The sequence below is a fragment of the Pleurodeles waltl genome, chromosome 6 (genome assembly GCF_031143425.1).
Source record: "Pleurodeles waltl isolate 20211129_DDA chromosome 6, aPleWal1.hap1.20221129, whole genome shotgun sequence".
NCBI lineage: Eukaryota > Metazoa > Chordata > Amphibia > Caudata > Salamandridae > Pleurodeles > Pleurodeles waltl.
This window is the reverse complement of record NC_090445.1, coordinates 1123261974-1123274960: the sequence shown is the minus strand read 5'-3', so window position 1 is coordinate 1123274960 and position 12987 is coordinate 1123261974. Positions and strand designations below refer to the sequence as shown.

Genomic DNA, 12987 nt, shown 5'->3' with positions numbered 1-12987 from the left:
TGTGCCAATTGTGGAAACAAAAGTACAGGTTAGGGAAAGAACACTGGTACTGGGGCCTGGTTAGCATGCCTTAGCACACTTTCAAATCAAAACTTAGCATCAGCAAAGGCAAAAAGTCAGGGGGTAACCATGCCAAGGAGGCATTTCCTTACAGGCCTCAGATAAATAATGCTATTAAACATACCTGTCAGTATGGATTTAGAAGCCGCATAGGTACAATAGAGCAATGCATGAATTTAAACTTGATCATAGGCAAATACACTGTAGCCAAGCGAATATGTGTATCTTGCTCCTAGGGATCTGACCATGGCATTTAATTGTGTGAACTGCTCGAAGCTCTAGCAGTGACTCTTCACCAAAAAGTTGGATGAAGCACTTATGCACTTTTTGGCCTCCCTCCATGAGGACATGAAGGCCAGATTATGGTTTGGGTCTAATGAAGAAGTGTCCAAAGAGTTCAAAATTTCTTGTGATGTGCGGCAAGGCTGTGTGTCGGTGCCATTATTGTGTATTTTGTTTATTAATGAACTAAGTCCCTACTTAACTACAATCACTCCAGACGTCACTAAGGTGCATGGTATCTCACTTCCCTCCTTGCTGTATGGCTACGATGCCATGCTGATGGCATGTACACCAAAAGCTTTGCATCTGTTGGTCTTGTTTTATCCAATTCATGGCAGATCTTGATCTCCTGACTAATTTTTTGAAGACATATGATATGGCCTGCGGCCTAAGCGCAACCAGATCCATACTCTTGCTGTTGGTGCAAACCCCCTAGAAAGAACAAGCATGATGTCATATCTCAAGGTTATGTTTAACTCAGCCGGCTCCTGGGTAAATAGGATTGCTCAGCGGAAGTTGAAGCTATCCAGGGCAGTCGGCTCACTTCTGAGTCTACCTCATCCCTCTGGTGAGTGGGGGGCAGGCACTTCCACCGCTTTTGCATATATATGCAACTCTGTGCCTGCCTGTCACAACTTATGGGGCAGAGGTATGGGGATATTGCTAATTGTGAAGCTATACCTATGGAGGAAAATCGTTTTTGCAGAAAGGTTCTCTCTGCCCCCATATCCTTCTCCCATCTTATTTGCCACAATGATTTGGCTCGGTCTTATCTGAGCAATGGTATTAGGGCCCATCCTTTACTCCTGTGGCTGTCTATTTGGAGAACGGAGGAGGTACCCTTAATAGAGACATCATCAGAGATTCCTTGGCATGTGACAAGAGCCTTGGTATACCCAGCGTATGTGAGGAAATCTTTTCAAGCGATTGGACTGCTGCATCCGCCCTCGAGTGGAAGTTTAACTAAAAAGGAGGTGAAAACATTGCTATGTTTACACAGACTTCCTGTGGAAATGGTAAGGCTATGGTTCACAGTCTATCAGCATTTGAGGCTTAACAGCGTGCCAACCAAACATTTGTTTAGTGCATGTGGGTGTTCGTAAAAGATGTTCATTATTCCGCTTCAGGGCAGATACCATCAAGTACTTGTTATTCCACTGGGCTACCAAAAAAATCTCACCTCCAGCATATGTCCCTGTGGTGTTAGATCTGGGCAGCCAAATATGGCATTTTACCTTTTTTTGTGAATTTCATACAAAAAATATATACTAAACAATTTTTATTTCCATTTCTGAGGGCTCAGAACTTTACGCAGTGCAGCTTAGTCTTTAACTTCTTACAACAGTTGATGAATGATGAGACCGGTCTTCATGTCCTCTCTTTTTTTAAAGCCGCCGTAAGTTCTTATAGCACAATGCATTTTGGGTTATGTACTGATTTCTTGGTTTGTTATGTCCTTACATATATTGGTCTTGCTGTTTTTATTGTTTTTTTCATTTTAAATGAGTATCTATTTTGCAACTTTTAATCAGGTGTGGCTTGCAGTGCTTTGTAGGGGCGGGGCAGGACTCGGTGGGTTTAAAAAAAAAAAAAATGTCCCTGCACTGTCACCGCTGCTCCCACTGCGCAGCTCCTCTGCTGCAGGCACAAGCTCCCAGCCTACCCTGCAGCCCATCCTGACGCTGCTCAGAGCAGCCTTAGGATTGGCTGGGAGCGCACAGCCAGGGCGCTCCGAGGGACACTGGGAGCCGGTCCCTGCTCTCTCGAGTCCAGCAACACAGTGCCGGGCCGAAGAGAGCACAGTGCGCATGTGTGTTTGCCCAGACTGAGACAGCTGGACAAACATACATGCGCAATGATAGGGAGTGCTGTGCTCGTCACAGCTCGTGGCCCGCCCGTTTTACTACAAAAAGGTTTGCAGGTGCTGGCGGTGGCGACGCTCCTCCACCTTAGCGGAGGAACTGTGCCTGCTTTTAATCTGTATTTTTAATGAGCACTTCAGTATATCATGTTTTATTTTTGGTTTGTCTACTTTTATGGACGCACACCTGCATCCCAATAAAGTTTTGCAGTGAAGGAAATGCTGCAGAACAATCCAAATGCTAAAAAAATCCACATACCTCATCCAGCAAGAGAGCGACCCATCTGCTCAGACCACTGGCTCTGGGAGCCGCATATTTCAAAACCAAAATCAGTTATTATAAATACAGCACTTGCTCGCTGAGGTTTCAATATGCTGATAACGAGAGTTAATCCCCTATAGACGGGATTACGAATTGCTTGGTGCAGAGGTACCCAAATTACAGGGAATTAAGTCACTAGTTCCTGCTGGTAATTCCACCTCTGTACTGTGCAACTATGGGTTTTTGTCGCTGGATTTGGGACATGGAATTGCCCGAGACAAATCTTCTCCCACTTTCCACCCTTTCTGGGGAGACAAAGCAAAAACCTGGGCTGGATGAGCTTCTCCCGCGTGAACCTGGGAAACGTTAAAGCTCTGTCTGGTGGGCTGGGAGGGGAAAAGAATCTACATTGGGAAGGTCTGTGGGAGAGGCAAAGTAGCTTGTAGTGGTCAGACATTCCTTTGTTGTATTTTAAAGTAGCAAACACTCTGTAACAGTTCTGGTTTGTGGGAAGATGTGATGCATTACTTCTGTAAAATGCTGTCTGAGAGAAAGACAGGGCTTCCTAAAGCTAACTTCCGAACAAGACGAGACACTTGAAGCGACCAATCACAGAGTTGTTTAGTTAACTAGGCACAATAACTTTTCTCATTACTTCGCCTATCAATAGGGTGCATTCCGGAATTACCATACTGTAGAATCATTGTAGTGGGAAATGTGATTACTTTTTAAAGACGAAGGAAAGCTCACGCATATTATCGTATCACTACTCTACACTCTTCCGAGACCCGTGTAAAACATATTGAGTGTCATACCATACGTATACGTTTCATCGCAAAGCCCGCGCTGTTTTCCCCACTGTAAATAAAAAAAACATCCTTTTGTTATGCTTGAATTTTCTAAATCAGCTCTCCCTAATTGGAAGTTAATTATTTGCCTGGCCAAGCAGTTAGGGGCCAGTGAACAGTGCTGGTTAAAAATAACACAATCCCTGGAATTAGAAACGCATGGAAATGCATCCTTTCTTAGTTAAAAGAGAAGCTGGCCTTTGTGGGTAAGAGTTTCAATTGTGGGAGTTGGGAAAGATGTGCATATTTGTCAGCCTTGAGATGAGAAAATTAAAGTTTTGGCAAACACGACAGGAAACAGGTAGTTTAATTGATATGTTAACATGAAGGCCCGACCATCCAAAACCATATTCCTCACTACCACCGGGTTACTGGATGGCCGATAAGATCCAGGTTGCCAGCATCCTATTCAGAAGCGAAACTACCGCTCCCAGAATCCCCTGTTCTAAAGAGGGACGAAAGCCAGGACTGTATCAGTTCTCCTTGCTGGCATGTTTTTTTTTTGTTGGCAGGTCTATGTTTGCCCGAGGCCGCAGAGCCAGCACAGAGGGAAGCTTTGTGTTTTCTTATGCAAATACAATAAGCTTGTAATGCCAGCAGCCCCAGGAGGCAGTAGCAGCATGCTTGAGTGGCAGAGGTGAAGGAGCAGGCGGAAGGGCCTTCCCTGCCCCTTTATGTCCCTGGGGTTTCCTCTTAGTTGCTGTGAGATGAGCGGTAGGAATGTTCATTTGTTTCTGCTGTTCTCCAGAGAGCAGGAATTGGGGGAAGTGAGTGCGGATTCAGGAAGGGGCGAACTAAAACTGTGTGAGGCCTCTGCTTGCCCTTTAAATGTGCCAGGAGCCGACAAGATATGTCTGCTGCCACACGTGAGGTAATTTTGTCGGGTTTTGTTTTAAACTACATATTTATATAACCATTTATGCGCTTAACTAAATAAGAAAGAGCTTACGGTTGGGCTACTGGAACATGAAGGACGTAGATCATGTGACTAATTTGGAGGAAAGTTCACCGGAAGAGGTGGTCTGGTCTGCGGAGGGATGTTCTGGCATGGTGGTGCGTGTGAAAGGCCCGTGTGGGGGTACGCATAGCCGCTCACTTAAGTAACTCTTAACACTTGTAACATGTGACTGACTCATCCTCAGACCAACCTACCGTTTACAGGCAATAACTTCCAAATAAATAGTCATATTTCCCCAAACCACGTTCGCTTGTTCCCAGTACCCTTCTCATAACATTGAGTGGCGTGACGGAAGGGAGGCTTTCATTATCGAAACGTCGAGTCTAGCTTGTAGTTCCCTTTGTAAGGCTGTCCCCAGCTTGTTTATGTTGCACTTGCAATTTATTGTATTTTATGTAGCATTCGCATTCCCATAACCGCAGTTGCAATCCTGTACTTTGGCATGTGTGGAACGCCCTATTTGGCTTGCTGCACCCCCGTGCGCCTTGGGGGACCGGGAGTGGCCGTGGGAGTCAGGATGTGTGTAGGCTGGCCGGTCTCTGTGGACTCCACGCCCTCTCGGATGCTGCCAGTCCCCGGTCACGCGGGAGAACGCGGAGGCGCGACACGCAGGATAGCAGTGGAGAACCCGGTTATCTGTTTAGAAGTAAAGTTTGGTTTCTAGAAAACCATGAATAAAAGCTCGGAAGCACAGCCTCTAAAAGCTAACATTATTGTATAGTTCTCTGGTAAGGCTGTGATCTGAAACCTTACTCTCCTGCCCACAACACTTTCCCGCTCATTACTTTTTTTGAACTTTTTTCATCTTATCTGGTCCTTCCGCACGTTTTGTTTGTTTTTGTTGTAGGCCGTTGTAGAATCCAGGAGAGCCGGAGGGATGGTTCGTGGCTTACTGCAAGAACCAGGAAGTTACACAATGGGGTGTACTTGGAGCCCAGCTATTATTAGTGCAACGGGTGCAGTTGCACCGGGGCTTGGCATGTGTGACCGCGTGAGAGTCCACTGCACCGCGAACATGTTTTTAATAACCCGTAAGGGTGGCGAATGGGGAAAATTTGCCTTATTTATATTATGGGAGCTGGTACCCTTTTCACGCAACTGTGACGGGAGAAGGATTGCAGGGGGGTTAAGAAAATCGGAGACTTGCAGTTGTGCTGCAGCCCCCCCATCCATCTTGGTGGACAGCAGATGGAGAATTAACATTGAAGATGCCTTTTTTTTTAGTCCCGAAGTATTTACAGTTGCTGTAACTACAAACCTTTTCGTGACAGGTATCTTCGTTAGAAAAAGTGCTGCCAATCGTTTTAGAACGGAGAGCTGCGTTTACCCCAGATTGCATGTTTCATATATTTCTAATTTTAACTAGTGACACTGTTGCTTGGGAATAGACGGGGAAGAAGGACATATGTTTTCCAGATGTTTTCCAATTCATACATGGATGTTACATGCAGTGCTTTAAATTGAAGCATAAAAGTGCTGGTTCTCTCTTTTTAGAGTATCTGTTTCCTTCCGAGAAGTGCCAGTACTGTCTATTGCCAGCACCCCAACTCTAAAAATTGTATCGGCAACACCTGAGGGGGTTGAGAAATTCAAAAGGATTGCGATGTATATAAAACAATCCAGTCATGTCCAGGAGGCACGAATGGCGATGGCGGGGGCGTTTGCAAGACGGGGGTGTATATGGTAGATTCATTTTATTAAACAAACAAAAAAAAAAACTTAAATGTCCTCTAAAGCCTCTCGCAGGAATTCAACAAAAATGTGACTCATTAGGACCTCCAACCTTGAAGACTTTCACACTTTATAAATATCACTCTTTGGGGTGTGATAGGACTGACGCCATTTCACCCTCCTCCATTAACGGTTGTCCCTTTCTTATGCGAGTGTCTGCTTGAGATTCCCATTGTCGCTGAAGATGGTAGCCGGGGTATGGCGAATCTGCTTTTTGCATGAATTAAACTGTCCTCCAGCCCCGCCCGCCGCTCCAGCCCCCAGGGAGCTTTTGTAGGCCGGTGAGAATGTCCGCAGTTGTTGGGGAGAGGGCGCGCTTTCACGAATAGCTTTGCCCATTTATATCTGTCAGTCAGCTCGCGCGTGTGGCACATCACAGGGCAGTGGCTGTAAATAAGCTATTGCAGATGATGCCGCTGTTGGAACAGACTTAACTGCAGGTTTTCGGACAATGCCATATTTGTTGTGAAGTAGCCGATACTTGAGCGCTCCGGTCTGGCGGGTACTCGCTAGGATGCCATAGAAAATGAGTGATACTTTAAAATGAATATTCTGGCACAGCAGAGTATCTTACTCCGTTACTGCTTGCTTGCACGTCGTGAGACCCAGAGATAACTTTAGGGTGTCCTTAAACCTGCTCCGCATTTATCCTCGAGCCCTTGGGTTTGGATCGGACCTGGACTCGCCGGTCTCCAGCGAGAGATTCTTCCTCTCCCAGTGTTTGTCACTATCAGCTGAACAAATTGGCAAGGCAGCTGTTGAGTTCGGCAATGTGGCGGTATTTCTACAGGGAAGTAATATGAATTTACAAGCTCGTAGGACATTGTGTAGGTCGTTCTTTTAGCAAGTGACAGCATAGCAGCCCTTTTTCTTAAGAGGTACTTGAAATCAATGGTGTGACTCACAGCAAAGCTATCAGAAAAAAGATTGGAGGGGGGGTTCTTTAAGAGCAATGCCTGCTGCCATCCACACACCCGAGCCAGCCAGGGCACAGTGAACACCCTCAGTACATCTGCCTTTTATTATTAATAGAAAAGTCCCAAACCTAACCTGGTGTACCTTTAATTAATAGATTCTAATATCAGGTGGTAGGTATTTTCTTACATGGCTACCTGCAGAAATACCCTATGACCTGGTATCTTATCTTTAAGCATACTCTCTCTCACCCCTTGTTGCCTCAAATTCAGGCACAGGTAAAAACAAGATCATCGAACCAGACTGGTTCTTATGCACACCATCAGCACTACCCATGCAGGCCACATGGCAAGCTGGTGTCGCATCCTGTGCTCTTCCCAGGCCAATGTGCTGCACATCTGCACAACGCTTCAGCACCTCATCAGGAGTAAGAACTGCTGTATAAGATTAGTTACGATGCAGTGCTCTGCTTATCTGCTAACAGAGAGACAGACCCAGCAGCTATCCTGAACCATGTGCTAAAACATTGACCATAGGCCTTTTTTCTTTTCTTTTTGTGTTTTATGGAGCGTCAAGTATTCTCTTGCAGTCGCTTGGTATATTATTATTCATATGTGTATTCTTTGGATTAGGCAGTACGGATTTGAGACCTGGAACTTCGGGGGACATATCTGCTCCATTTTCCACCCTCTCTGAGGAGACAAAGCAAAAACCTGGGCTGGAAGAGCCCCTCCCACATGAACCTGGGAAACTTTAGAGCTCTGTCAGGTGGGCTGGGAGGGAAAGGGAATCTATATTCGGAAGGTCTGTGGGAGAGGCAAAGTAGTTTGTAGTGGCCAAGCCTTGTTTTCTTGTATTTTAAAGCAACCAACACTGTGTAACCGTTCTGATTTATGCAAAATGTACTTATTACTTTTGTAAGGTGCTGTCTGAGAGAGAGAGAGACAAGGACAGGGCTTCCTAGAGCTAGCTTATGAACAAGACGAGACAACTTGAAGCGACAAAATCACAGAGGTGTTTAGTTAACTAGGTACAGTAATTTAAATGCTTAATTTTCTCATACCTCCACCTGTCGATACGTTGCACTTCTAAATTGCCAAGTATCTTCTGAGATATGTGGGGTGTGGAACGAGAGTTGCAGTAAAGGGGTGCCTCGTCATGTTTTCTTTGAGGAAATGGGTTGGGGTTAGAGGGTACACGTTTTGATTCTGTAAGGAAGTATTAGCGGAAGGAGGATAGGTATTGCATGGATAGGAAATAAGCCATATTTCATGGCCGGGAGTAAATTGACAGAATGTTGGGTGATTCCCCGATCTGGGTCCCCAAAACCCATTGCAGAAAGTCTTGTGCAGAGGGCCGAGGACTATCAATTTGATGCTGCACTTTTACCAGATCAGTCAGGAACTTTTCAAGGCACATTCCTTGCGTTCTTCTTCTTCTTATTTTTTTTTGGTTGAGGCTCAGACTTTGGATCAGATTTCAAAACCAAGGCTTTTATCTCTGGTCGGTAACAAGTTAGTAGCACTCCTTTCATTTTACCATTGTTTAAAGTTGAAAGTCTGAACCTTCAATCACCCAACTTATTTGAAGGTATACTGGCAGTGTGAAGAAGGTGGGTGTGGCCGTGTACATTTTAATGCAGATTTTTCTTATTTTTCTTTTCCAAACATAAAGGGTTACAAAGTTAAAGAGAAACATTGAAGTGAAGGATTACTAGATTCAGACGTGTTGCTGTAACTGGCTTGTTAAGACTTCTATGCACTAAAACAGTGACAGCTGTTGCAGATTGCAACAGCATTGACAAAATCAAATCTTTTTGGCTTTTTCAATCAATCAATTAATCATAGCATTTGTAAAGTGCATCACTATCACCCTGAAGGGTATCTGGATGCTGAGGGTGCGGTGTCTCTGTCAAAAAGCCCCAAGGGGGAAGGGCAGGCTGTTCCTGGACTTGGCTGCTGTGTAGGAGAAGGAGTGGCCCCTTCTGTGGCTGCGATGGATGTGGGTGGTGTGTATGAGGTTTAGCGAGGCACAGCATAATTGTCTTGCTGGGACGTAGAAGCTCCGTTGATGGTTGATGTAGGATGGCCCTAGGTTGTGGAGAGCCTTGTGTGCGAGTGTGACAATTTTGAATTGACCTCTCTTCTGGACGGGGAGTCAGTGGAGGTTCCTGAGGTGTGGGGTGATGCTTGGGGAGGTTGAGGATCAGTCTGTCTGTGGTGTCCTGTAGAGTCTGGAGTCTTTTAAGTAGCTGGGAGGACACTCTGGCATAGAGATCATTGCCATAGTCGAGGCGGTTGGTGACCAGGGTGTGCATGACTATATTTCTGGCTTTCGTGGAGAACCATTTGAAGATTCGGCAGGGCATACGGAGGATGTAGAAGCAAGAGGAGGCAACTGAATTTGCTTGTCAATTCATGAGTAGTTGGCAGTCAAGGATGATTCCGAGGTTTCGTGCATGGTCTGATGGAGGGGGCATTGGTCCGAGTTATGCTGGCGACCAGCTGTGGTTCTATACAGAAGTATTCTTACCAAAGATCAGGACTTTAATTTTGTTGGTGTTTAGTTTGAGGCAGCAGTTTTTCATCCACATTGCAACATTGTTCATGGCATTGCAGAAGCTGTCTTTGTGGGGATCTTCAGTGAGTGAGAGGATTAGTTGAGGGTCGTCAACGTATGAAACTATATTAAGTCCGTAGGATCTGACAATGTCTGTGATTTCGAGTTTTGATACTGAAACTGTAATACCAAGCTTCATCAAAACACACAGCATTCTTACGGCCTTGGCAGCAGCAGTGCAAGTAGTGCACACATGCACGCGCCAAGTACAGCGCAGGAAGCAGCAGTGCCAGCTTTTACCGTATACAGTAAGCCAGGACTCACAAGTAGAACAGTGAATATGTCTTTAACCCCTACAGTGCGGGCGTCAGCCAGTGGTGCTGGTCACGACCAGTGGCCGACACCAGGGAGGGGTGGTTCAAAAATACCCCAGGAGACACGGAAGATCTTCTGTGTCTCCCCCCGCACTCGCCCCTTTGTGAAGTGGCGCGCTGACGTCACTATCTGTTTTCTCCGATAGGCCGCTTCCTGCTCCGATGGGAAAAACAGCCCCAAACAGCCTTCCCGCGATCGAGGGCCAGGAAACCCCCACTAGACACCAGGAATGTCACTTGGCGGGGGTTGGCCCCCTTGGCAAACGGGCCAGGGCATATATATATATTTTTTAAAGGTCGGTTTGCCCCTAGGTGGTGCGATCGCAACCCCCAGGGGTTTAACATTAAAAAAATAAATAAATAAATAAATTGACAGGGAGTCGCCCGTGAGGAGGGCGACCCCCTGTAGGGGCAATCATTTTTTAAAATAATTGTATGGTTTCCCTGGGGGCCACTACGGGCACCAAGGAAACCATACAGCTATTAAAAAAAATTAGAGAGATCTATATATATATATATGTAGATATATCTATATATACAAGTGTGTGTGTGTGTATATATATATATATATATATGTGTATGTGTCTATATATACATTTTTATATACATATATATATATATCACTTTTGTCAACGCATGTGTGGTTTCCCTGGGGGCTGCGATTGTCCCGCAGGAAAACCACACCGACGTATATAAGTGATATATATCTCTCTCTCTCTCTCTCTCTCTCTCTCTCTCTCTCTCTCTCTCTCTCTCTCTCTCTCTCTCTCTCTCTCTCTCTCTCTCTCTCTCTCACACTCTCTCTCTCTCTCTCTCTTTACATACATATATATATATTCACCACCAGTTCTCCTGCAGTTGCAGCTTGCGTCTTCAAAGCAATGCACATACTTCAACTGTAGCTTTTAGGCAGCAATAAATAAGTAAAGTAAGTCTTATGATAATGTTTCTGCTACAAAAGGATCTGACTTTTGTCTAGTGGCAGTTTTGATGCCATAAATGTGTGCAGAAAGTTTATATGCCTACTGCAAAGATCATATCTGTATTTTATGTAAATAGCTGAGTAGATTTGTAAAGTCAGCCATTAACTGCGCTATGGAGAGATGAAGGGCACTTTTGCTGGGTGGTAGTGTGGGAATCCGAGGAGGAGGTCTTCGGAGTTGGAGCACCAATAATGACTGTTGGGCTTGGCGCTAGAGGCGCTAAAGACTGTGACGATTGGTATGTGACAAGGTGAAGTAATAGTGTGTCTTTTATTGAGTGTCTTGAAAGCACGTTCTGATTGAGGGAAGAAGCGAAGGTAAGGTGACCTCTACTGTTGCACGTATCACACAAACACACCCACCAGCAATTTTGTGACTGTCTACATAGGGTAGTGTTTTAGAGCAACAGTTTAGCCAGTAGCAGAGATGGCATCTCGTTGGATGACTGCTGCTCATGCCCTCACCCAGGTTATAGAGGACAGCTCTGACGTAGGATCAGAGACTGAGATCTCAGATACTGAGAACAGCATCTGAGGGATAGGACAATGGCGCAGGTTCTGGGAGTGATTTTTCAGTCGAGAGTCCCATTCAATAACTCCTCTTCCATTGATTATGAGAGAGGTGATAAGGACAGTCCTGCTGTCCCTTCGCAAGCACAGTCTGTGCAGCGGGACAGTAGCGGGTTAGCCCAACCCATAGAGCAGGTGCATGCGGTGGCAAGCACAGAGAGAGTGCTCTCTTGGGAGCTCCCCAATTTAGTTCAGCCCCAAATTCCACTGCCCTAATCGTATTGTGGAGACATCAAAATTATCTATCACAAAACAACCTGGTTTTGTAAGGCAGGCACATGCGTTTTTGGTCCTGGGCTCGGTGGCCATATAGGGAAACCTAACAAACCCAGACATTTCTGGAAACTAGACATCTGGGGGAGTCCACAGAGGTGTGACTTGTGTGGATTCCCCAAAGTTTTCTTACCCAGAATACCCTGCAAAGGTGAAATGTTGAATAAAAACGAATTTTATTCTTGTATTTCTGTTACACAAACTACAGGAGTATGCTGGGATCCATACAATTCCTACCAACCTGTGTTTCCCCACCTGTCCTGATAAAAATGCTACTCCACTTGAGTGCCTGTACCTACTGCCTGTGTCAGGAATGGATCACCCCGGGGTCAACAGTTGCCCTCATGTAAGGACCAACATTGACCATTGTGAGATCTATTCCTGTTGCGGGCACCAGGCCTACCCACTCAAGTGAGGTACCATTTTTATCGGGAGACTTGGGGGAATGCTGGGTGGAAGAAAATTTGTAGCTCCTCTCAGATTCCAGAACTTCTATCACCAAAATGTGAGGAAAAAGTGTTTTTTTTGCCAAATATTGAGGTTTGCAAAGGATTCTGGGAAATAGAACCTGGTGAGAGCGCCGCAAGTTACCCCATCATGGGTTCCCCTAGGTGTCTAGTTTTAAAAAATGCACAGGTTTGGTAGATTTTCCTAGGTTCCGGCTGAGCTAGAGGCCAAAATCCACAACTAGGCACTTTGCAAAAAACACATCAGTTTTCTTCGGACAAATATGATGTGTCCACGTTGTGTTTTGGGGCAATTCCTGTCCCGGGCACTAGGCTTATCCACACAAGTGAGGTACCATTTTTATCGGGAGACTTGGGGGAATGCTAGATAGAAGGAAGTTTGCGTCACCGCTCAGATTCCAAAACTTTGCGGCACTGAAATCTGAGGGAAAAGTGGTTTTTTTTGGCCAAATTTTGAGGTTTGCAAAGGATTCTGGGTAACTGAACCACAAGTCACCCCATCCTGGATTCCCCCAGGTGTCTAGTTTTCAAACAATGCAGGTTTGGTAGGTTTTCCTAGGTGCCGGCTGAGCTAGAGGCCAAAATCCACAACTAGGCACTTTGCAAAAAACACATCAGTTTTCTTCGGACAAATATGATGTGTCCACGTTGTGTTTTGGGGCAATTCCTGTCCCGGGCACTAGGCTTATCCACACAAGTGAGGTACCATTTTTATCGGGAGACTTGGGGGAATGCTAGATAGAAGGAAGTTTGCGTCACCGCTCAGATTCCAAAACTTTGCGGCACTGAAATCTGAGGGAAAAGTGGGTTTTTTTGGCCAAATTTTGAGGTTTGCAAAGGATTCT

General features: G+C 45.5%; 1 protein-coding gene across 8 annotated transcripts in view; it reads left to right on the top strand.

Moving 5' to 3' along the window:
• Positions 1-12987, top strand: part of PHC2 (polyhomeotic homolog 2) — a 635967-nt gene that overhangs the window by 413012 nt on the left and 209968 nt on the right. The window contains exon 1 of one of the 8 annotated variants that reach the window (XM_069240308.1): positions 3952-4184. The exons of 6 other annotated variants lie outside the window; for them this stretch is intronic. Coding sequence is in view for 1 of the 2 variants with exons in the window: in XM_069240307.1 (XP_069096408.1) it covers positions 4361-4391 (31 nt within the window). In the remaining variant the exon portion in view is untranslated. Of the gene's footprint in view, positions 1-3951; positions 4185-4349; positions 4392-12987 lie in introns of those variants that run through there. One more of the 8 variants, XM_069240307.1, reaches the window with a different exon arrangement.